General features: G+C 47.9%; 1 protein-coding gene across 1 annotated transcript; it reads left to right on the forward strand.

Moving 5' to 3' along the window:
• Positions 1-909: 909 nt before the first annotated feature.
• Positions 910-25,443, forward strand: LBH (LBH regulator of WNT signaling pathway). Its single transcript, XM_084791241.1, has 3 exons — positions 910-1,176; positions 4,165-4,267; positions 22,814-25,443. The coding sequence occupies exons 1-3, from the start codon at positions 1,151-1,153 to the stop codon at positions 23,000-23,002; spliced, it is 318 nt and encodes a 105-aa protein (XP_084647367.1). The 5' UTR covers positions 910-1,150; the 3' UTR covers positions 23,003-25,443.

The raw sequence follows: 25,443 nt of genomic DNA on the forward strand, positions 1-25,443 counted from the left end.
AGGCTAAAGGGAGGGAATCGCACCCTGCAGCCTCTACTCCTACTCCCAACCGTGTGTGTGTGTGTGTGTGTGTGTGTGTGTGTGTGTGTGTGTGTGTGTGTGAGAGAGAGAGAGAGAGAGAGAGAGAGAGAGAGAGAGAGAGAGAGAGAGAGAGAGAGAGAGAGAGAGAGAGAGAAAGCGCACGCAAGCGCGTTCACGCAATGGAAAAACCCTAGTTAAGACACCACATCCTTTCTCCCACAAACAGAACCCTCCATGGACCCCAGGACTGTAGACTTTCAGAAAGCCAACATGCCTCCGCGGGTGCTGGTGCTCCCAGCTCCGTGACTCTGTAACCTCTTTCCTGTCTCTTTCTTTTTCCTGATCTTGCCCTGGGCGCCACGATCAGGGTGCCATGGACGATGATCCCCAAGAGAGGCCTAGTCTGCAGAAAAACCAGTGAAGAGGGTCCTGAGATGCGGGCGTCACAGAGAGCCCGGCAGCAGGCTCCCGGGTGGAGGAATGGCGCCCTCCCCCGGTGAACTGTTAAGTCCCGTGTGGGCCCCAACGCCTTCCACACACCCACCCATCCCGGCAGCCTTCAGAGTCCCGGGGTGTATGCGGGGAGGGGGCTGCGGACGCTGCAGATTTGTGGGTAGGAATCGCGCGCGTGGTGTGTGCGTGTGTGTGAGTGTGTGTGTGTGAATGTGTGTGTGCGCGCGCGCGCGTGGGAACGGTGGGGAGGGGGCCGGGCTCGTAGCTGCTGCGAACCAGCTCAGACGGGGTGCAGAGCAGTGCCTGTCCCCGTAGCCGCCCGCGGGAGCTGAGAGCGCTGAAGCCATTCATGATTTTGGTGACGTTATTGTAAGTGAGGGCGAGGAGAGGCGGGGCCGCTCGGGGACAAGCCCCGCCCAGCCCCTATAAATGCGGCTTCCCGGGCTCTTTGTGGGACCCGGAGCTCGGTGGAGAGCAGGGAGCTTGGTCTTCACTACCTACGCCGCTGGCAGCAAGGCTGTCTCGGAAACGCGGACCGTGATCGCCCTGTGCTCGCTCGTAGCTGCCCGCTGCTTTCCTCTGCACCCCCTGTCATCCTCATTCAGGACGAAGTGATCGTTATTTTGTTTTTATATTTTAAATCACAAGGGCGTGGGTCAGCCTCCCCTAGGACTTCATGTCTGTATATTTTCCCATTCACTGGTGAGTATCCTGCGCCTGAGGCGGACCCCCATTTAACCCGGGTGGCTGCGGGGTCCGGCGGCTGCTTAGCTGCCGGCTCCGGGTGCGAGGCCAAAGAGTGGGACCGACACCCAGCGCGGATTAACCTGCCGCCTCAGCCCCTGCAGGAGTCGACGTCAAGGTTGCAAAGCTGGGGGTTGGGGGAGGCGGTGCTGAGAGCATCCAGACAAAGGAAGTGAACTCGGAACCGTCGCTGAAGTGGCGGCCAGAGGGTGTGGATATGGTGGCGGTGGGTGGGGGGAGAACCCGGGGGTCCCTTCTGAAGTCCCCTAAGGAAACCTTGTCTGCTGAGGGCGGCAGGAGATGAACCCCGCTTGGTGCATGGGCTCCGGCTCACCGGGCCCCTCCCCTTTTCCTTTTTGTTTGCACGCAAGTCTCCGCGTCGAGGGTGGCTGCAGCAGGGCAGAGCTGTGGCGGCCTCTCGGTTTGCAGAGCTTGGGAAGAGGGAGACGCTCTCTACACAGCCAAGCGACAAGCAGCAGGGTGCACGTTACACCTCAACCCTTGCCCTCTCTGTAGCTTCTAAAATCCAAAGCGCCTTTGTGGAGGGCCGGGGCTGGGAAGGAGTAGGCTTTCCCAGTGCTAGATTGGATGAAGCCGGTCACAGCTGAGTGGGTGGCTGCAGTGGTCTGCCTCTAGCCCGGGAGGATCAGGTTGTGGGGCGTCAGAGCCAGGAAGGATACGGGGAGAGGCCCCTAACTGTTGGAAAGTGCGAGCCAGCTGCTTCTTCCTTCTTGCTGTGGGGTAGAGGATGGGCGCTATAAGGAGACAAACGCCCGCCGGTGGACCTGAGGCGAGCTTGCAGGTGCCGGCCTTGGAGAGCCAGTTCTGGGTCCAAGGCAAGCTCTAAGCTTGGGGAAAGTGGGCCGTAGTCACGGCGCTGTTCTGCTGAGCCCAAGAACTCTGGAAGTTCATGTTTCTTGTTTTAACTTTTTGGGCCCCGCGCCACAGTTCCCAGAAAGAACAGAACGCCGCCGCTCTAGGAGGCATGAGGGGCCTGGTCACACCCCTGTGGTGTGGACGCTCTACTGACTCTTCTTTGGGGGTTGGAGGCAGCTTTTCCAGACCCGGGAGGAAATTGTGAAAAGTCTAGCTTTCTAAACCTATACCGGCCCCCAAGCTAGTCACCCTTTTTTAGACTCTCCCTCTCAGTTTGTCTCTGATTAGAGAGGCCACGACTTTCCAAAAGAAGTAAAAATTCCCTACACCTGAAACTTGTGTGCCCTCTCATGTGCAGACAAGTCAGGCGCCATCTGGGAGAGGCTTTGAAGAGTGATGGAGGCCTTGTGCCCCCCTCCCCCCGCCCCCCCCCGTTCAAAATTTAGTAAGGTAGATGTTAGGAGCTCTTGGACATATTAGCCCCCCACTCTTCCATTATGTTTATGATTATTTTGTTAATTAGCACTTCCCTCGATGTCTGCAAAAATTTCCCCTCCAGACGCAACCACGAGATGTGCGTTATTAGCAATTATTAGCATTTTGGTAATAAACAGGGCTCCTGCAGCTCAGAGAGGTTCCATGGTTTGTAAAAGATAGCCCAGCTCCTAAGTGGTGAGGGCAGGCAGAACTGATTGATCGCTTCCGTTCTCGGGGCCAAATATCATTTCTACTTTTGGTACACCGTCCCCCACCCCCCACCAAAGGATTTTTGTCTTCCTGTTTTCTTAGATGTAGTTTCTCTAAAGCCCGCCCCTGCCTTGCCTTTTACCTTTTTAAAACCGTGTGCACAGATGTGATAGTGAAAATACTAGATGTTATGTCGTGGGTACCTGGATTTGGTATGTGCGTTTGGGACTCTGCATACTGAAGTCTGTGTACGCCCGTGGCTTGTGCGAAGATAATGGACTGTTTGTACCCTGCTTAGAGAGCACAAAGTACTTTCACATGTCAGCCATTGGTGGGCCAATTTTGGCCCCTCTGGAAATTTCCTTGCATTCAGAATCTGTGTATCTTTAAGGCTTTTAATCCTGGGATGTTTTTCATGCTGGGAGCTGGTAGCAGCTGCTGCTAGCACCACAGAAAGGGGTAGGATGGCAGATGTGAAGCTTGCAGAAAAGCTGACCCCTTGGGGTGGGACATTTTGCCTAAAGGGGCACCAGACAGACAGAGACAGTTAAGGAGGCACCATGATTAGACTTTGTTTCCCTGAGGCTGGACTGTTATTGTTATTATGTAATTCTACTGTGCAGTTCCCATTGGAAATTCATGGGCAAGATTATTCTTAGTGGAGGGGTGAAGGGAAACCTAGCTGCATTTGTTTCATATAGACAGACTCTCTCTCTCTGTCTCTGTCTCTCTCTCTCTGTCTCTCTCTCTGTCTCTGTCTCTCTCTCTCTCTCTCTGTGTGTGTGTCTCTCTTTCTCTCTGTCTCTCTGTCTCTGTGCGTCTCTGTCTCTCTGTCTCTGTCTCTGTCTGTCTCTCTCTCTCTCTCTCTCTCTCTCTCTCTCTCTCTCTCTCTGTCTCTCTGTCTCTCTGTCTCCCTGTCTCTCTGTCTCTGTCTCTCTCTGTGTGTCTCTGTCTCTCTGTCTGTCTCTCTCTGTGTCTCTGTCTCTGTCTCTGTCTGTCTGTCTCTCTCTCTGTGTCTCTGACTCTGTCTGTCTCTCTGTGTCTGTCTGTCTGTCTGTCTGTCTGTCTGTCTCTCTCTCTCTCTCTCTCTCTCTCTCTCTCTCTCTCTTTCTCTCTGGTTTCTAGTTTGTTTAACAGATGATCCAAGCTCGCTTTGTGCAGGGGTTGGAGGCAGGGAAGGGTCTTTATCTCTGGAGGTGAGGGAGCTATAGCGCTGTGGGGTTGAAGGTTGCTTCCTCAGGTGAGCTTGTTTTTCTGTGAGCTGTTTGAGCATCTCTCATCCTATCCTTAGCCAATCCCCTCATCTTGGGCCCACGAAGTCATTAAGAGAAGGAACGTGCCTGTGGGAGAGTATGTTGACTTTTGGTGTGGATTTCTTCGCAGCCCTGACTATCTGAGATCGGCTGAGATGACCGAGGTGATGATGAACACCCCATCCATGGAAGAGATTGGCCTCAGTCCCCGGAAGGATGGCCTTTCCTATCAGGTGAGTTCAAACTTCTTGGAGCCTTGCGGTTTTTGCTGAGACTGGAAGTCTTGGTTTGGGGACTCCAGTATCACCTGTAAGAGCCGTGTCACCTTGAGAAAGTCCTTGACTGCCAGCAGCCTGGGTTTCTTCATTTGTAAATCAAGGCAGCAGTGGTCCACAGCCTAGAGGATTGTGATGAAGAGTCAGCTTGATGAGAGCATAGGTTCAAAGCATTTATAGTGCCTGGGCTGGTGCTGGGGCACCTGGGAGTACAGTAAACATTAATGACATCACTAGCTAGCAATCTTCAGTCTACAAATAGCAGCAGACCCTTCTCTCTAGCCAGGCTTTATGCAGTTGAAAAAAAAAATGCAGCTGTGGGGAAGGGTAGTCTGATAGAAGTATGGCTACCTGTCTTCTCAGGGTGACAGTTGACTGTCAGCTTCAGAGCTCATGTTTCAAGCACACAGACCTGAAGAGGACTCTCCTTTATGGATGCCATTGCGAGACAGTAGCTTAGGGCTTATCCCGTCTACTGGAGATAAATACATAGGACAGTAAAAACAGAGTGTGAGGCCTCCTTCCTCATTTTTGACCAGTGCTCTTAGAGTGTCAGGAAGTTTCAACATGACAGAGGGGTGGGTGGCTAGGGATAACATACCAGCCAGCAACAGAGCACATTGCTTACCTCTGGGACAGACAGCTGGTTTTTGGATCACCAGAGAGTCCTTAGACTGCCAGTTTGGGAGGAGAGAAGTATCCGTAAGGGAATATTTTGTACAGCAGCTAGCCCAGGCAAGACGAACAAAGCAGGAAGTAGAAAACACTCCGCGCACATTACTTTGCTCATTCTTGGCTGTAGCTCCCAAAGGAATGCCCTCTTACCTTCACCCTGAGACCCTAGCCCACCCCTATTTGGGGACTTGGCTCTCAACCCCTAATGGTTTTGATCTGACATACCCTGTGTCTTCATGCAGCCCTAGTTCTGGCTGAGTCTAGGCTTACTCCAGTTGTTGCCTCCTTCCAACTGTTTCAGGGACACTCACTTTGTAAAGGATGAAACAAATAGAAAGGCGGGGACAGATGCCACATGATGGGAGGCAAGTAATCAAAGAGAAGCCAAGATGAAAGCTAAGGTTGGGAGCTTACAGGCTTGGGAGATTCAGGAGGCCCTTTGTTTTGTGTCAACACATCAGGCCTCGCTTGGTGGCTACAAACAAGGATCCTGTTGGCCTGCAGGGGGTGAGGAGCCTAAGGGAAAATGGTCTTTCTAGACCTTCTCACCTTCTTTCCCTGGAGAGGGACTTGAGGAAGTCAGCTGAGGGCCCTGTGGTCAGATGGGAGTTCTGGAAGTTTCCTGGCCCACCTGCTGGGGGTAATTCTGGATACCAGTCTCAGTGTCTTGGTTACAGGTGAGGGTGTATTTCAGTTCCGGGTTGTAGCTTTCCACCCCAGAACTTTTCCAGCTGTAGTTGTCATGTGTGTGTGTGCGCATGCGTGCGTGTGCATGTGCGTGTGCGTGTGTGTGTGTGTGTGTGTGTGTGTGTGTGTGTGTGTGTTATAATCTGTAAACACATCCCAAACAAAAGAGTCAGGCAGTCTTCTCAGATCCCAATGTACTGGAGCCTTTGCACAGGTGACCATGGAGGAAGGGACTGTCATACTGGGTGGTGAGTCCTGAATGGGGCCTGAGGTGGCTGGAGGAAAAGAAAAGCATTTCTGGATTCTTGCAATACCTGGACACCTCCTGAGAAAAAGACCTTCAAGGCTTCCTTTCTCATCCTGCTGAATTGAGGGCCCAGTTCCTACAGCCCAAGGGAAGTCTACCTGTCCCCTGGGTGTAGGGACCACTGCCCCGTGCCCACATAGCTTACCTGGAGCTCTTATTATGGATGATTTCAGAAAAGGCTCTTGGTTGTCTAATGAAAAGAAATGGGAAAGTTATAGTGTTTAGCCAAGCAGCATTTACAAGGCACTTTCTACATTTAACCTGATAGACTGGTTGCTGTATCCAGGGCCCGGGGCTCATGGGAACCTGCATGTACATGCACTTCTGGAACGTATGCAGCTTGGCCAAAATGTTTGGGCACCGATGATGTGATCCCACAGAGTCTGAGATGTCATGACCTGGAATCAGCGAGGGCTGGGCTTTGAAGGAAAATGAGAGCCTTGAGGAGGGCAACCCCATCTCTCACATGTAATTTTACTGCAGCTTCAGATACCCCTCGGCTGCCTGTTTATGCAAAGTGTGGGGCTCTGCTGGGAGCTGGTCTGGCAATTGTCAAATGATGGGTACTCTCCGGGCCCTCACCGAGCTGGTGCCATCAAATTAAAAGCTTTCCCACCAACGCCCTGGGGATTGGCTGGGCCTGGCTCTCGGCTAAAGCCTGTCGCCCTGCATGCTTGGGCTCTGCTTGGAGCTAAGGGTGGGAACTTGGTGCTCTGTTCTTGGCTTTATTCCTGAGGATAATAATAGCATGTGGCTTTTACTGAGACCTGCTTTTCCAAGGAACCGAGTAAAGGCTGGAGACATCAATTAGGACTTGGCAGATGAAACAGAATCTCAGGCTTGTGATTTGACCTTGAAGCAAGGTCGTCATATAAGTGGCCCATTGGACTTTTAAGTCATTCCCCTACCTTCCAGACCTACCCAGAATTAAGCTTTCCTGGCCTCTCTGTATCGTGCATGGCCATTCTTTCAATGCCTGTGGGACTTTATACTTTCCATTGATGTTGGGATGGGTCTTCAGAACATGGGTACCATATTACCCTCCCATTGGCAGGTCTTCAGTGGCAGGAGTGCCTTGCTATGACTTTGTATCCTTTAGCCATCATCTTTTCCCCTCTCACATGCCTATATGCATACAGGGAAGGTATTACGGGGAAGGGTCTCTTGATTTAGAAGTAGCTTCTGTGGTGGTCTCTAAAGGCCCCACAGGAGGTATCGGTCAAGCCCATGCCTGTTCAGGCATGTCCCTTTTATCCTCTGAAGGAGTCAGGACAGCCCTTCTATTATCGTTTAGAAATGTATACCAGTAATTTTTGTTCTGTTCTGTTGTATTTTGAGACAAGGGCTCATGTATCCCAGACTAGCAAAAGATTGACTTTAAACTCTTAATTCTTTTGCCTCTGCCTCTCAAGTGCTGGGATTATAGGCACAGAGTCCCATGCCCAGTTTACGTGGTTCTGGGGCTCAAACCCAGGGTCATATGTACGCCAGGCAAGCGCTGTACTGACTGAGCTACATCCTCAGCCCTGAGTTCATCCCGTTTTCGTGAGCGTGTATAAAAATGTGGAGCCAATGCCTTGTTTTGTCTTCATATCCATCTGGAGAGTCATTCAAATAAGTGAAACCCACGTGGCACATTTATTTGGCAGGAATTATCACACCCCACGGGGGTGGGTGAGTAAATGGTTACTAGAAAGCCTAGTACATTTAGCTCAGGCTGTGGGCGGTAGCAAGCTCTCAGAGCCATGTGGGAGAGTCTCCGTGAGGATATTAATGTCCTTAAGGGTTGTAGCTCCATCCCCATGCTGTGTCTATGGGTTTCCCGACCAGGCACCAGCCTATGGGACAGGAATGTGTGCACTGGACTGCCATCCAGTGCAAGGCAGTCAGTGGCTTCCTGGTAGGGCCTGCTCTTTCTATGAACCCACTACTGTACGAATGTGATGCATGGGGATATGTCTTTCTCTGAGGGTCTCCTCTCAAATTGCCCATTGCTATCTTCCAATGAGCCCTTAAACTAAACCCCAAGGGGCCATGGCACTTTTGGCCTTGTCCCCTAACTTCTTCTGGCACAGTGTACCCAGACCATCCAATTTTTATCACCATGCTTAACTCTACAAATAGTTGATGGTACCCTCACATCTAAACCTGTTCCTTCCACAGCTTCTGGTCCAAGGTGTGGTGAGTTGATACCATTTTCTTCCCTCAGACTCCTTTAATTCTTAAGTTACTTATTTATAGACAAGGTCTCTAGCTCAGGCTGGCATATAGAACTCTCCATGTTGCTGAGGGTGACCTTACGCTTCTGATCTTCTCACCCCAAGTGCTGGGGTAACAAACTGTGTCACCACATCTGTGTTTGGGGTGCTGTAAACCCAGAGCCTCAAACATTCTAGGCCAGCACCCTGCCGACCCAGCTTGGCCATAGCCTCTCCCGAGGCTCTTCTTTGGTTGCCTTTGGTATTCTACCTGCTGTTTCCTCTGGTCATGCATGCCTGCCTTTGACATCATCTCTCAGTCAGACTGGCATCCAGGCTCTCCAGTCCAGAAAGGCTTTCTGAAAACCAGAAGGAGCGGTTCCCTCACACTCCTCACTGCTCCTGGGCTCCCCTCCCCTCCACAGAAGGTTCCATGGTCACCGGGAAAGCATCTTTCACAAACATCGGACTTTAAAAAAACTTCAGTTGTCCCCAGAGAGACGGAAAGCTAAAAATCCCAAAACTCTCTGGCAGGAGATGCTCAGCCATAGTCATGACACATGGCTGGGCTCGTGGCAAGTTTTCTTTCTCCTGACCTTTGTCCTACTTCTCTCATAGTGACGAGATATACAGCAGGCGGGCCCATTGGATTTAGAAACGTGAGCTGTCTGTCTCCTCCGAGTGACACCGGCTTAAGCTACCACACATCCCTGGGTATTGCAAGTCTTCTTTGTAGGAGAGTCCGGCACCTTCCCTTTTAGCTTAGAAGCCTAGACACAAAGACCACGCTCACTGTTGTGGAAAGTCCCTGGGTTAGGGCCTGCAGATGGCTGGAATTGTTCCCATGGGAGGCTTCTCCTTCTCCCCTACCCCATGGGCACAACAGTGTATTTGTGCCTGGCCATAGAGAGAACAGGATTTTTTTTTTTCACAGCCAGCCAGCCTGCTGCACACTGGATTCATACAGCCTCCCTCAAAAGGCCTGTGTTGGGTCTCACCCTCCCTCTCTCCCAGTGGCCATGTGTTCGTCATGCTGCAGAGCCAGGGGCTATGACTGCTCTTTGTTCCCTGAGTCCTACAAATAGATACTTAATGAGTACTAAATGATGGATTGGGCCCTTCCTCTTTCCCTTTCCTGGGCTGAGGCTATCTCGGTACCTTGGCAATCCCATGGTGAATGTTTTAACAAGATCAGCATTTTTCTCCCAGTCAACCCAGTCAAGTCTCTTACGTTCGGATAGAAAGGGAGGATTGTACTGTACGGTGAGGAAAAGGAATGCATTTGGTGGTGAATCTTGTGACTGAAGCCAAGAGCTATTCCTGGGTGTCTGGCGAATGTCCTGAGATGATCTTTCAGGCCTGAGTCGGAAATAATCCTTAGAGGATATGAAGACAGGACCTTATTCACACAGGACTGCAGCATGCTGGAGCTTCCTTCCTTTCCAGCCTGGCTAGGAACAGGAGGGCTGCCTCTGCCTCTGCCTGCCTCTTGTCACCTGCCCTTCCCGCACGGCCAGGAGCTAAGTTAACCAGTCAAATCCTGTGCCCTGCAGTTTATCTTTGCCTTGTGGCTGGCCTCGTGACTGCACAAACCCATCTCAGAAGCAATGTCTGTCACTGCCCAGAGTTTCTCCAAAGTATTATTGAGGTGGTATTGTGACCTCAGGAGACTGGTGGGAGCTGCTTCCAGCCCTCCACCCCCTTCCCCAGTCTCTATTACCCTGCATTGAGGCAACATTTATTTATTTATTTTTTATTTATTTTTTTTTAGGGTAGGCCTTATAGTAGATGCCTCTAACCATTTAACTAAAGCTGTGTTGACTTCTGGCTTTTTGGCCAGGGATTTTATTGGAGCCAAAGGGAAAAAAGACTGTAGATCTTTTGTGTGAAGGAGAGTGGACCAAGCCAAGAGAAAGAACATCACAAACTTTGTTGTAGGGAATGCTTGATCCCCATGTCTTGAATGCATCTTCTGCTTTTACTCTGGAGACCACAGTACTTGCCCGCGACCCTCTGACCATCCCTGAGGGTGGAGCAGGGTGAGTGCTGACAGTCCCTCGCTCTCCCACTCTACCATACAGCCAAGACAGCAGAATGTGTGTTTTATTTTTCCAGTTAGAGTGTTGTAGTTATAGGAAAGTTCTTCCTTCCTTCTTTGTCAGTCATTTCCTGTTTTCATTGAGAAAGTGTGCATTTTGTTATTTTTATGCTTTTCAAAACCGAGTGACTACTAGATAACGTTCATTTTCTTCTTTATTTTTTTTTCTAATTTCCATACCCCTACTGGGCATAACTCGTTGTTGTTGTTGTTGTTGTTGTTGTTGTTTTTCTTTTTTTTTAAATTCCTGCATCTTTCACCTTCTTTTTCTAGTGCACTTCATGCAGTTAGAATTTACACTTCATTCTGGTCTGAGGTTTTAAATAACACTGGTCACCAGCATCATGGGTGTCACTACAATTTATATCAGAATAATCTAAAGCTATCTTTCTTTCTTTCTGGTCCTAAGGACTGAATCTGAGGCTTTGTGCATGCTGGGAATAGCTGTATCATTGAGCTACTTACTCCTTCCTTTTGATTTTGAGATAGGTTCTTGCTAAGTTGGCCTGGTACTTGCTATGTAGCCCTGACTGGTCTTGAACTCTCAACAGTCCTCATCTCTCAGCCTTCCTAGTAGATACCCACCACCACACCCTGAAAAAGCTAACAGCGTATCATGAGGTCGGATGATAATTTGTTTCATCGTTGTCTTATTGTTGAAATTTTTAAGTCATATATTTTTCTCTCTCATACTGTGATAGTTTACATTAAAAATTTAATATAAATCTTAGTGAATAATGTATACATGCTTTTAGAATAGTTTTATAAGTAGGATTTCTGAGTCAAAGGGACAAAGTGTGGCTGGATGTATATGTGTTATCACTATAAAGATAATATTTATTCTTCATAGAACGTAGCAAAGCAGACTAGACCAAAGAGGAACGACCTGTTCACATTCCTATCACCAGACTATTTTGGTGTGTTTACTTTCAACAGTTTTCTGTGCACATTTTTCAATACATAGTAAATCCTTTTTTTCCCTCATTTAATATAATACTGTGCCCATGCTCCTGCCATTTGATGATCTTTATAAAACAGCATTTCATTCTGTGTATATCACTTCTCATCGCTGGATGCCTCGGTTGTGGCATCTTTTGTTCTTGGGACAAAACTGCTTTGAACGTCATTTTACATAAGTCTCTGCACAGCCCTGATTTGTTTCTTTGAAATAAATTCCCGGAGACAGAGCTACTGATTCAAAGAGATCCAGCATCAGGCCTCTTCATTATTCAGTTCCTTAGAAACAGGCACATAAACAAGTTTATCCAATGTAATCTTCCGGCATCCATAAAGATGGGATAATGGTGGAACCTACAGATGGAGTCAGAAATGCATATTGTTATTTTAGTATGTTCAGATATTTTGTATCTTCCTGTAGTTTATTACATATATGAGGACAACAATTCGTGGTGCTTAAGCAACATTTAGCCAGTACTGGAAAAAAAAATAGCTAGTGATCATATTCTTGGCCCATAGCTAATATAAGATACACTCTCTAGATTACAAATGTGTATAAGCTAGCCATGCCTCTAGCTGTCTCTCTTACTCTATTAATGATATTGAAGGCCCATGTCACCTTGAAAAGACCAGTGCGGTTATACAGACCTACAAAGTGTGGCCAGAGGTATGCCTCATGGGAAGTTCCTGGTTGAGAAACTTTGCTTCTCTGGATGTTAGAATAGACTGGATGGATACTTAGAAATAGATGTAAAATTTAACGGGCACCTCGCATCTACCCAGCAGGTGGGCAAGGCTTCTGGTGCCTGTAAGTAACATAGGCTGGTATTCACGTAGACCTCAATATACCTGTTGGTTTATGAAATGGCAGTGCTTTTCCTGCCACACACTAGTTTCCTATTTCTGTAGTGATATGGTTTAGTTTTTAAGCAAGCCAAGAAGGAGCATGACACCTACATGGGTGTAACAGAGAGACGCAGGTGACGTTGCGAGGCTGGCAGACACCTGTTCCCATAAGTGGGAAATTTTGCAGCACAGGTCCTGAGGAGGCTCTTACCAGGCAGGACTGGCCACAAAGGAATTTGTTTTCTTCAAAGGTTGAGTACCTGCTGCTGTAGAAACTCTGTGACAGTACTCAATCATGGTTTCTGTATTCCTTTGTTATTTACCCATCGAAATACGATTCACCATCTCCAGTAGCTTCATGGCTGTTTTCCTCAGCACTGTAGCATGAGAGAGGTTCATGCCAAACCGCCGCTCAATGATCCCCAGCATAGACACAACTTCACAGCTTGTAAAGTGTTTAGGCCGGGAGGCAGCTGCTCCACGGGGTCACAGAAACTCTCCAGGCGCGTAGAAGCAGGGAGGGCCTTAAGGAAATCCATGCCCTCGCCTTCAGCTCCCTTCTGTGGCCTTGTGCAAATTGCCACCCTGAGCACTGCTTTGCTGGCTCTCTTTCTCCACCTTCCTGTCCGGTTTTTCTCTCTGTCTCTTTACAAGGGAAATCAGCTGGCCACGCCTGGGGGGCATCAGAGAAACATCATGTCCTGGTAGCCTCCTTCCCTTCACAGTGAGAAACTTACCCAATAAAAATGAACCTCCGTGTTTACTAATTACTTGTGATATATTTACTGATCAGTTAGTACTAATAGCCACATTGAAACCAATACAGAAAATTTGAATTTATAAAACCTTAAGGTCATCAGACTTTTTAAAATGTCAATGTATATACGCAATAGATCTTTTGTTGCAGTGAAGTGTGTGAAAACCACTGGCTAAAACCTTGAAAATATAAAAAGACATTAAGAAAATATCCAGTCAGATGTGGTGGGACATGTTTGTAATCTCAGCTATCACACAGCTGTGACAGAAAGATTGTGAGTTTGAAGCAAGCCATGAGTTCTCAATGAGTCCCAGGCTAGCCTGGGTTGTGTAGTGAAACACTACATACATTTAAAAACAAAGCAAAGGTGTGCTTTTGTAAGTAAATCCCATTTAGAAATAGAGTAGAAATATGGTCTCATATATAGAAAAGAATACTATAGGATCGACTTAGGATCTTATTTATGAGTGTCTTAGTAGAAAATGGTTGATATAAAATTGCTATAGTTAACTGGGCAGTGGTGGCGCATGCCGTTAATCCCAGCACTTAGGAGGCAGAGGCAGGCAGATCTCTGTGAGTTCAAGGCCAGGCTGGTCTACAAAGTGATTCCAGGAGAGCCAAGGCTACACAGAGAAACTCTGTCTCAAAAACAACAACAACAACAACAACAACCCAACAACAACAACAAAAACAAACAAAAAGAAAAAAATTGCTATAGTTCTCACAATACACTGAGAATAGTTGTTTCTTATTGTATTGGGGTTCTTTGTTGGTCTTGGTTTCATTTGTTTATTTGCCAGGTTCTCACTGTGTAGCCCAGACTAGTCTGTAACTCAGTGTGTAGCTTGGGCTGGCCTTCCTGCCACAGCTTCTCCAATGCTGGCTTTGTAAGCATGCACTACTGTGCTGAGCCTAACACTGAGTATAGTTTAAAAGGCAGTATATAAATCCTGGTTTAAGGTATAAACATTTATGATACAGCAGGAGCATTTAGGCACACCAATGGAGGGGCAGTTGTTAAAGGCTCTTCTGGTGATTATGTCAACAAAAACATGTACATACCCACAGACCCTCTAACCCCTGCCTCCCAGAAGAAGAGCTGTGGTACCACAGCAGCCATCTTGACATGAGTCCTCCTCATAAGTAACATGGCTTCACATTACCCATGGGTCCTTTGGGCACTACAGGGAACACAGAGCTTGGAAATCTCAACTCAGAGGGGTTCAGGGCATCTGGATAACTGTTTTCCACTCAGTTTTGTATTAGCTGTGCCATCTCAGGCAGTTCATGTCACCACTGTGGGCCTCAATTTCCTCATCCCAGTCAGAATTAATCTCTCTTAATTTTGTTGTCTTCAGCATTGACTTTCCTGGCCATCTTCCTGAGAATATGTTTTTTCTCTCAGGCCAATGGTTCTATGCTTTGAGTTTCAGTGTATACTTTAAAAAAAAAAAATCCATTTGTGAGCTTTTGTTTATGTGTGTGGTATGTCTTTATATTATTGTTTTAGGAATTAAAACATATTTTTTCAATTTTTACTTATTAGTTTATTTAGAATAACAATGAAGCAGTTGTATGATGATATAAATAATAGTTTTTCATAAAATAACTATATTTTCCAAAACAGAAAATTTTAGTGAGAAGAGAAGCATTGTTTTCACATTTTTAAATCTCTCTTATGTCTGGTCAATTGGAAGATGGTAAGATTCTCATGTGTGCTTCTCATGAGTAAATTTGTTGCAGTATGTGTTGGTTGAAGTAAATGAATAAAATCTTGCTTATACAGGCTAATCACTTAGGAATGGAAGAAGTAGTTTCACATCTTTTCCAAATTGTTTCAGTACATCACCAGAATGTAACAAGTAGTAGGCTTCTCTCTTTTATTTCCATTTCTTTCTTCTCTCCTTCCCTTCTGCCCTCTCCTTATCCCTTCTCTCCCTACTCTCTCCTCCCTCCATGCTCTCTCCTCCTTTTCCCTCCTTTCCTATCCCCTCCCGTTCTCCCCTAACACTTTTTTTTTTTTGAGACAAGACCTCATGTGGCCTAGGCTGGCCTCCAATTTTCTATGTAGCAGAAGATGACCTTGAATTTCAAATCTTCCTTGCCTCCAACTCCCAAGGGCTAGGAAACAACAAGTGGTAGTTTCTTAAATATTATGTGTTTTCAGATGAAGCCTTATGCATGAACTTTCTGTATTCTTACATTAACATTTATTAATCTGGTTGTACTTTGCTTGAATCTTTCCCCCAAGTTTAGTTTTGTAGTGTATTATACTGATCATTTTGAGAATAAGTTATTTAGATTTTCCATATGGTAACATATTTCATTATTCAATATCAAAAAATCATATTTGTTAATATTATTTCTGGTCTCGTCAGAAAGCTAGGGAGTATTAAAGAATTATCAAGCTCATGGTGGCTGCTATAAATTTTCCAAAATTCTGTTTTTCACTCGAGAGGTCTATTTTTATCATTGGTGATTGATAGCATAAGTCATTTCCCATGAAACGACAGTCTGTTTTTATCATTTTTGAAAAACTATCCATATTGGAATAACCATAGTTTGTTTTTCAGTTGTTTTCAAGTACAATGGTTTGCCATTGAAAAAGTGGTTAGTTTAGCTGGCAACTCAACCATATAAGTGCTTTTATTGGGAATAATCCTTGTACCTGAATGAGCAGCAGAAATGCTTTACTTTAACTTGGTATTTTACCACCCAAAATATGAAAACATTATTCAAGTGAGTATTTGAAGAATATGAAGCACATGGATGATTGTCATTGATGTTGTTGTTTGTTTCTATTTTAATTGTGTGAGATGAGAGATGAGAAGTGATGACAAGTACAAATTTCAGGCTACGTGTGAAGGCGTTAGTAGTTTCAATAACTGGCTTTTTATATCATCAGTGTAAGTGTCAACACAGTATAAAAAGCAAATGGAACCTGAGTATTACTGAAAATATTTTTATTTCATCCATGCCTCCTCCCTAAGAGGATCTTGAAAGTGGCTTCTCTAGACTAATCAGACTGTGGCTGATGAGAGCATTAGGGCTATCAGCTAATGAGATGGGTGTTACTTTCAGGTAGTTTTTGTTGCAGGAGGCCTTTTTTATGGTACCCTTAAAGATGGGTCATAGGCAGATCATTTGCTTTTGGAGCAAGGGAAGTTGATCTGGTAGGGAGTGGTAGTGAGTGAAACCTGGCAAAGCCCTTGAGGCAGGACAGCAGGGTTGTCCAAGGATTTTCACTAAGGGGTGGGCTTGGAAGCCCTAGGGTAGCTTCCTAACAAAGGTCCAGACAAGGATGCCAAGGCTGAAGGATCAAGATTTTTGTTGCTAAAATGAAGAAGGAAGGGATAGTTGAAATGGCAGCTAGGTCAGTGAACATGTGCGTAGTGCTGGTGGAGGAAGAGGAGCTGGGAATATTGGGCAGGAGACTCACTTTTTTCAAAGGGGTAATGATGATATACATATTTGCTAAGAGGCGGATATTTGAAATCATCTATGCCCCCAGAGAACTTTGAGGAAATCCTCTAATATCCCCAATGCTTCAACTATATCTGGGTCCAGCATTATCAGGAACCGTTAGTACTAACTGATTAAAAGTTGGAGCCCCTGGCTTGCAGGATGGGTGTGTGTTTGAGAGATGTTTATGAAAGATGGTGTTTATCCCAAGGATTTCCTTTTCCTTCCAGTTTCAAGGCTTAGGCGCTTAAGCATCTTTGATCCAAAAGGAAGGAGGTTCAGAGTGGAAATAAAGCCCAAATCTCTGTTCAAGTGCCCTGAAGGATTAGAAGCACCAGGGAAAGGCAATGTGGGGTGAGTTGGATGTCCCACAGCCTTGGCTCAGAGAAAAGTTGAGAGGTGAGATGGACAGTACAGAACTGGATAGTAGTAGGCTATTAGGCTTCCCTGAACCCCCTCTATAACCCTCTGCCCACTAAGAATCTTTCTGTTTTTCCCCAGCCACTTGCCACAAAGCCAGTAAGATGCTAATTGTACGTACTAACACCATGATAAGGTAGCAGGAGGTCAGATTTCAAAGACTATAGTTCTTGCCATCATAAATAGCTAAGGACCAAAGTGCAGGGAGCGAATATCGTTCACCTGAATTAGCTGCTGCTCCTTCATTCCGCCCTCCACAGCACGGGGTGCTGGGAGTGATCTGCTCACTGTGACAGACCAGCTCCTCCTCCTAGGAAGGAATAAACACACAAAGCAAATCCATCGCTGTTCTCAAGGAAAAACTAAGAATCCCAGGCCTTGGGAAGCTGTGCTTCAGCAGAGATCTAACTTCTCTGGGTGAGGGCGCCTGCAGTAGGCCCAGGGGGGAGGGTTGGAAGCTCTCCATGGAGGGACCAGGGTCTCGTCAAGAGCATGGGTTCTATTCCAGCTGGCCTAACCCATATCCTAGGGGATGCAGTGGCTCCGAGAGAGGGGCGGTGACATCACAGGTTTTCTCCAAAGAACCTGGCCTGGGATGTGTGAGTACAAACCCAGAGTACAGTTCATTTGCTCCTGTCCCACGCTCTAGTTGTTTAGCTTCCCAGACCCCCAGTCTAAATGCTCCTCCGGGGCCCTTGCTTTCCTTAATAAGGACCAACATTGGCAATTTAAGAGTTTCTAGAGCATGTTCACACGTACCTGGATTTGACTCTTTCCCAAGCCCTGTAAGATCAGCATTAGTATAAATCCAAATTTATAGAAGAGGAGGGAAGGGAGGGCTGGCTCAGCATCAGCACCCTGCACCCCCCCCCCAACAGCCCTGCAGAGTCCAAACCACTTCCTCATTTCATTCAAGGGGCTCAGAGAAACTAAAGGGATCCAGCACAGGCCACAGACATAGTAGGAGTGAGTGGCCAGACCTTTTGAATTCCCGGTCCACCTGTAGGCACGGTGTGTTTTGTTAGTTTGTTTTGTTTTCTGTTTTTTTTTTCTCCAAAGCTGGCTTGGGGGTTGGCTCTTTGTTGCTCTCTGCAACTGGAGAGGGTAAAGGCTTACTGTGTGGTTTTGTGTGCAGTGCTTTGGGGAGCTAGCCTGACCCTTTCCCCCAGGCCTTCTGCCTTCCTTCCCACTCCAGCTTCTCCTGCCCCCCTGCTCTTCCACAGCAAAGAAGGGCAAGACACCCAGGGCTGCCAAGGGCTCAGCTTGCACAGCTGGTAATTAGCCCTTTGTGTCCAGCTAAGCACCTTTCCTCTACCCCACCTGCCGGTGTCTGCTTTCTCCATTAGCGTCTCCCAGTTCCTTGCTGAGCCCTCCACCCTCTCTGCAGCCGGATCATCTTGTTTGTCGGAGATGATGGCCATGCAGTTCACAGACAGGGAAGGGCCACAAAGACTTGACTAGCTCACATTTTCCGTAGTAGGTGCCAGGCAACTCTTTCTTATCCCCACCCCAGAGGCAGCTAGGTTTAGGTCACCTGGCTTAAAGGCAGACAGCTGATAGCTAGGCCTCAAAATTTGGGGCCTTTGGAGGCCTAGTTTTGTCTTTCAGCTCTTCTCGGTTGGTGAGATGGGAGCTGGCTCATCAGAAACTCTCTAGCCCAATTGACAAGGCTTCTGATGAGTTTATGGTCTTTAGAAACCTGGCCTCAGCCCTACAGCTCTGCTCTGAGGCCACTAGGATTGGTCAGCCAGTCTAATAGGCTCAGTCTTTCTGAAAACCCTGTTTTCATTGTTCCCATAATTAATTATGTAGCTTGAGTACAGTCGTTTTATTCAATTTATGTTTATTTAAGTCACATGTAAAATTTGGCCACCTTTCACGGGCTCGGTTAGCTATCCGTGACTAGTGGCCACTGTACTGGACAGCATGGTAATAATTTTTATTATGGCAGAGCATTCTCTTAGGCTGCCCTAGCCGTCTCACCCTCTAGCATGGCAGCAGCTGAATCACATTACGAAGACAGGCTCCTAGATCATTCTGAGGCTCCTTTTACCCTTCAGTGGAGTCATCTCAAGTTCCCCAAATGTCAGGACCTATCGTGATGAGAGGGCACCTCTACTGAGGTGTCCTCTGTGAAGTTCGCTGGTACCAGGGCTGTGCGCATGCTGCTCAAGTCAGGCTCAAGATGTTTTTGGGGCTTGTGTGATCGACAAGACTCTGTCCCGTTTGTGTAGGTGGGAACTTGGTGCTCATTAGCCCCATCATCCTGGGCATCTCTTGTGACAATTGCTTGTGGAGTGATGGCAGGGGTAGCAAGGGGTCGGGCTGAAGAAAACAATGGGATACTGGATGTCTCTGGGCTTGCTCTGCTAGGGATGGAGCAGGAGATACCCATCAAAGCCTCCCAGATGTCCTCCTGGCGAGGGATTTTCAGGTTGTTTCTTTGCAGCAGAAAGAGAGAGAGAGAGAGAGAGAGAGAGAGAGAGAGAGAGAGAGAGAGAGAGAGAGAGAGAGGAGATTGGGGCACTATGGACTTGAAGGTTTAAGCAGAAGCAGTTTGTTTCTGGAACAGGACATTTCTTTGTTCTCTGCATGGTTCTTCTGGGCAGCCCAGCATGCCACACACTGCTTGCCTGCCACCCCAACCATAGCAGTCATGTGCTTGACAAGTCCAACGAGAAAGCTTTTCTTTCTTTCTTTCTTTCTTTCTTTCTTTCTTTCTTTCTTTCTTTCCATTGCCTTCTTTACCCAATCAAATTGTAGTTGCAACCTGTCATTTTTCTGCTGCCTAGATGATTATAAATCCATGACTTAGTGGAAAAATGCTGACCTCCTCGGGGTCAGCCTCTTAAGCAGCTGCCGGAGATAAGATTGTGCTGGAAAAGACTCAGAAACACTTTGTAAGGCTTTCTGTCTTTTCCCAGAGAAACAGAAGAGGCTGTTTTGGTACAGGGTGTGTGTTGTTGTTGTTGTTTGTTTTTGGAGAGAACTACAGTTCTCAGAGGCACCCATTTGTGTGATCTGATAATAAAATAAAATCTCAGCTGGAAGGGGTAGAGTAATTATTATGGCATTTTTTTTCTTACAAATGTAAGCTTTGTAAAATAACTTTTTCTCTTTAATGGTTCCTGCTTTGAGTAGGTCACAGTGCAAAAAAGGATCTTTGGCAACTACCACAGTATCAGATGCCTAATGTTCAGACTGCTCCCAAGGACTTAAAAAGCCCTACTGTGGAGCTCTTGGTATGAAAGCCTTGCTTGATATGATTTTCACGACCGTGTTGGGAGTATGAATTCACATTTGGAGAGTGGAAACTAGCTCTAGACCTGTGGGGGTGACTGCAAAGAAGACATTGTGATTTGAATTTTGCTTTTGTCCTCAAAGCATTGTATCACTTCTGTATTTGCCAAGAACCCACCGAGTGTGGTACAAAGGCAGCTTCGTTTCTCTGGAGGAAAAACTGAGGTGGGAGGACTTGATAGGAGGAGCCTTGCAACTGGTGTCAAGGGGACAGTAGGATCCAGATGCCATGGTCCCTCCCAGTGTCCTCAAACGAATGCTTCGCTGAAGCCCTGTAGACATCTGGGTCCAGGAGTGGCTGACTTCTAGGAGTGTGGCATGGCCTGCGTTGTCTGCCTTTAGGAATCTACCGCTCCCTACCTCATACAGTTACCGTGAAGATGGAGGCTCTGCTCAGCCACGGTCTCACCCATCATCAGCACCACCTTTCTATGCTGTGGTAGAATCAGCTGTTCTCCTTCCGCTGGCCTGGGCTGCCCCAGTCCTTTCTCTTATTCTGTGGCTGGAGAGATCACAGGTAGAATCAGGTTCTTATGTCTCCCAGCCATGGCGCAGGCTGCCCTGTGGAAGGTAGGAGGAGGGCCCAGAGGCTTGCTTTTAGTTCCCACGCCTATGTCTCAGGTCCAAAAGGATGAGAGTCTAGGCTGGAAAGCTTTTGGACTTCTGTCTTCTTTGGACGCGCTGGCCAGACCATCCTCTTTGTACACGAGCTGCAGCCTACGTAGCCAATAGGACCGTGGATACCTGAGTTCTGTTCCCCTTCATCAGTTTTCCATCTGGTAAACCGAAGTGATAATATTGACCCAGGTGTATCCCAGCTAATTCAGGATGCGGTTTGAATCCTAGTTCTGCCTTGTAACCTTCAGAGCCCCAGACTCTTGCTTTCCCTAGGGCAATAGTGGTGTCTCAGTGAAGCGATACCTGGCAGAGCTTCGCAAACTGAAGTATGCTTTGCTGCTCGCCGGGGAGGGCCTGCATCGCACCACGTGCTTGGAGGAAGGGGCCTCATGTCCTCACCCTCAGAAAGAGCTCAGCTCCGTTGAAGTGAGCAAAGGGCCCGCAAAGCCCAAGAGAGCCACTCTTCACTCACACTTGTTAGTATGAATGTTACCTCAAAGTCCAAGGGCAAACATCAGAGTGGGAGGGACATCAGAGTGGGTGGCGTGACGGGGAGATGGTGGCGAGCTCCTCCAGGCCTCCCTGACCTGCCTGGGTCCAGCCCCTCCCTGGTTTGTTTTCCTTTGGGCAGCTATTATAATACTTTTTATGAGGCCCCTTTAAGTCTTTAATGATGCGCGCTCCTGCAGCTGGCTTAAGGCTTAATCCCAAGCAATAGGCCTTTATTGGATAAATGGTTAATAATCACTGGTCCACAGGGATTGGGATGCTGTGTGAGGCCTGTGACTCTCAGAAGCCCCACGTGGCCTGTGATGGGGTCTGGGTGTATGTAGGAAGACCAGACACCCTGGGAGCACCACAGAACTTGTTGGTGAGGCGGGGGTGGGGATAAGCATTTCTTCTACCCTCTGAGTACAGCAAAGCTGGCGGGTCTAAGGATTTCTCCAAATGTCTGTTTCCATCCATCCACTTGGATTTGACATGAACAGACTGCATGACCTTCAGTGAAGTCTCCTTTCCCCTCCGGGGCCTGGGTTTCCTGTCTGTCAGACAGAGAGGTGGGAGGAGATGGCCTTGGAGGTGCCAAGTGTCAGTGATTTTTGGTGAGCCCCAGATTTCCCAGACCAAAGCTCCTCTCTCCTCTTGGGTGTGTCACCGAGGGCTATGAATGGCCCAGAGGATTAAGTGCTTAGCTGCTGGGCGAAGAATCGGGTCAGCTGTAGTCACAAGGCAGTGTGTACAACGGGAAACCAGACTTGGCCCCTAGTTTTATGGCCTGGCTCAGTGTCTCGGTCAGCACTGGGCAGAACCCACACTGGGCACAATAAATGGAGCCTCTTCCCTGGGACTCTGGGAGGAGATGCGAGTCTTCCAGGTGCACCGCCAGCAGATGCCAGGAGTTGCCCACAGGTGAAAGGGAAGGAAGGCACCATGATGCTGTTCCTGGCTAGCGCGTGACCAGAGAGGCCTTAGCTTGATCTGGCTTTGGCTTCGGCTTGGCCATTGCAACGAGAAACAAAAGGGCAGGTGAGCGGGAGCATGGGGGCAAGCACGCCTGAGCTCGAGTCTTAGTTACTCTCAGGCCTAGACAGCGAGTTTGCCCAAGCCGAGGAGTTTTAGCATAACGTGAACAACACTTGCTTTTGACCATGTCGTTTAAAATGATGAAGAGACCTGGTTGTTTGTTTCTTTGCGGCACCAATAACTCTTGTGGCAAGAGTGCAGTGTTTTAGTGCTCTCTGTACGGTGTGGAGGGTAGACATGAAGTGCTTACTCTAAAGCAAGGCCTGGTACATGGTGAGGACACGATCCTGCTCTTTTATCTAGAAGCAAAACACTACAGGCAGAGTTACACCCACCCTTTTGTTCAGTGGTATGGTCCACACATTTTCAGCTTCACGATTATGAGGGGAAAAAAAAGTCTGGCTGAGATAGTTTTCCCTAGAACGTACTCCCTGGATCCTGTCTTACACCCACAGTGTCTAGAAGGCAGAACATAATCCTTGGAAGACAGCCAGTGATGTTTCTTTCTCTCTCTCTCTCTCTCTCTCTCTCTCTCTCTCTCTCTCTCTCTCTCTCTCTCTCTGTCTCTGTGTGTATGTGTGTGTAAAGAGCCAAGTTTCTTTTTTCACTTGATATATATGTGACTAGATGTCTGCTTTGTTATTTAAATTTTCAGATCTTTCCTGACCCATCAGACTTTGACCGTTGCTGCAAACTGAAGGACCGCCTGCCTTCCATCGTGGTGGAACCCACAGAGGGGGAGGTGGAGAGCGGGGAGCTCCGGTGGCCCCCTGAGGAGTTCCTGGTCCAGGAGGATGAGCAAGACAACTGTGAAGAGACAACAAAAGAAAAGAAGGAACAGTAGGGTCCCTGCGGACTCGCCTGGGTCATGCCAGCCTGCATACCTGAACTGTTTTCCCATCATGATGGAAGAAGAGAGTGAGCCACAGTCATTCTGAAAATGTCAAATGAGGCTTCCGGTTTTTGCACCTGAAAATCACCGAGTCGGTTTTCTTTTCTTTTCTTTTCTTGTCTTTTTTTTTTTTTTTAAACTTGTTGAGCAATGGAGCCCTCTGACAACTCGCAAGGCTGAGAAAGGAAGCTGCTGACAACAGGGGTAGGGGTGGGGGTGGGAAGGGGTGCTGCTTCTAAGATCTCTATCTGAACTCTCGTGCCAGAGACAGTGTGGGGTGTGTGTGTGTGTGTGTGTGTGTGTGTGTGTGTGTGTGTGTGTCTGGTGGGGATGGAGTTCTGGCTGAGGGCGGTGAGCAAATGGGCAAGAAACATTTTGGATTAAAAAAAAACAAACAAACCAACAAAACAAAAATGAAAACAAAACAAACCCCACACTCTTAAAAGAGAACTATAGCCAGGAAGTGATTGCCAGCATTTGCTCTGGCTACTGGGGCATCTGACAACTGAGTCTGTATCTTCAGCTCTGTTGCTCAGCGACACCAGCCTCTGCTTCCATTTCAAGTGTGTTTGGTACCCACAGAGAAATAGGGCCTGGAGAAACTGCCCAGGAAGTCAGGTGGAGGGATGCACAGGACAGGAGAACCCACCTGCCCTTTCCTTTGGACTCTGCCCCAGCTGCTTCAGGCTCTCAGAGCCTTTAGGGACCTAGAGGGTTTTAAAGCATAGTACTTTGAGTTTTTATCCCTACTTAACCCCCTTGGCCCTCTCCACAACATATAGGGCAACAGCCAGAGCACTTCCTGCCCCTGTGGGACATTCTGAGGCTGCATCCTGATCATGGAGTGCCTCCGTCCACTGTAAGTCTCTTAAGAGTCCTTACTGAGTCTCCATGGAGCAGGTTAGAGTCAGCTCTCCCAGGCCCGCCCTTCCTTCTCCTTTGGCCACAGCAGTCAGGTGGATGGTCCCCAGCTCTGGCCTGCAGCAGTTCCTTTCCAATGGGGGTTTCCCAGCCGCCATGAGAGCTAAAAGCAGAGTGTGTTTCCTGGTTGAGAAGCTGGCTTACTGGGCTTTTATGCAGGAGCCTGGATGGTGCTGCGTGGATATGCTGAGCTTCCCATGAGGGTACTAGGCCTCCAGGGGAGCCCTGTGGGATCCAGTTGGAGATGGTAGCGTCTCCTCATGTTGCTCCTGAGCGCAGGTTGGGGGAAGATAAGGGATGCACTGGGGTATCCTTATAAAATGGCAGCCTTTATCTCTCTGCCACCTTACGTGTTTCTGAAAAGCGCAGCAGTTGCATGAGGAAGTTAATATCCGGACTTGTCCTCTGATCATAGCTCAGAACCTTCTGGAACAGCAAGTTAGAGGACAGAGTTTTCAGAGTAGGACTATTTGGTCAAGAGGTGGACTTAAAGCCTTCCTTGCGCTTCGCTCAGCCAACTGAGGCACTCAATGCCCCCCCCCCCCATGTCTCTGTGGGTCCAGGTTGACCCCCATCTTTGGACTAGTGTGTCTAGCTGTATTTTATACCTCAAAGTCAGTGTGGCTCTGGGGCACGTTGGGGCAAGAGTGTAGGGGTGTGCTGTTGACACGGCATTCGGCAAGGTTTGGTTCTGGGATGCCGATGGTCACCCCCCCTCCCCCTGCCTCTTCCCTCTGTCGTCTGCCTGTGATACACACCGATGGCAATAACTTTTTCCGGCTCCTCGCAGACGTGGGAGAGGGCTGCAGCCAACCCCACAATGGCGGAGCTTCTCTCTCTTGCTCCCACTCTGCTCTGTTTGGCTACAGAGATCTGTTAATCCCACTCCCCTTCTCCTGCAGCATCTCTCATCCCTTGCCTCCCTTTATGGACAGGTGTCTGGCCTTTTAAATTCCCGCGTTTTGGTGTCTTCTCACCCCTACCCCAATTATCTGTCTTGGTCTTGCCGTGTGATGGGGATGTGCTTGTAAATCCAGTATCAAATCGACTTTGTGTATATGTGTGTTTATGGGGTGGTTTCTTCCTTTCGCTGGTCACCAGACCATGTTGTACCATGTGCAGTCTGAGCAGGCCAGGGGCTGACAGCTAGTGTCAGGCCCCTCAGCGGTTGAGCCTGTTGGGGGGACCCAGCTGCTCTTGGACAAGTGGCTGAGCTCCTGTCTGGCCTCCTCTTTTTCTCCTCCTCTTCTCCTTCTCCCTCTCCCTCTCCCTCTCCCTCTCCTCCTCCTCCTCCTCCTTCTAGTAATTTGTGTGTATTTCTAACTGATCGTATTGAAAAAAAAAATCCTAGTATTTCAGTACATGCTTGTTGTGAGATGAACCTCCTGTGACTTCTGTCTGTTCTGTTTTGAGGCTCAGGGAGAAACTAGCATTTTTTTTTCCAAACTACTTTTTGTCACTGTGACAGTTGT

Source organism: Acomys minous, assembly GCF_964271855.1.
Source record: "Acomys minous genome assembly, chromosome: 8".
Classification (NCBI taxonomy): Eukaryota; Metazoa; Chordata; class Mammalia; order Rodentia; family Muridae; genus Acomys; species Acomys minous.

Bases quoted from the DNA above. Each gene is read 5' to 3' on its own strand.
- LBH (XM_084791241.1), top strand. From the start codon at position 1,151: ATGTCTGTATATTTTCCCATTCACTG. The intron at 1,177-4,164 runs GTGAGTATCCTG...ATTTCTTCGCAG, and splicing joins GTATATTTTCCCATTCACTG to CCCTGACTATCTGAGATCGG. The intron at 4,268-22,813 runs GTGAGTTCAAAC...TTAAATTTTCAG, and splicing joins AGGATGGCCTTTCCTATCAG to ATCTTTCCTGACCCATCAGA.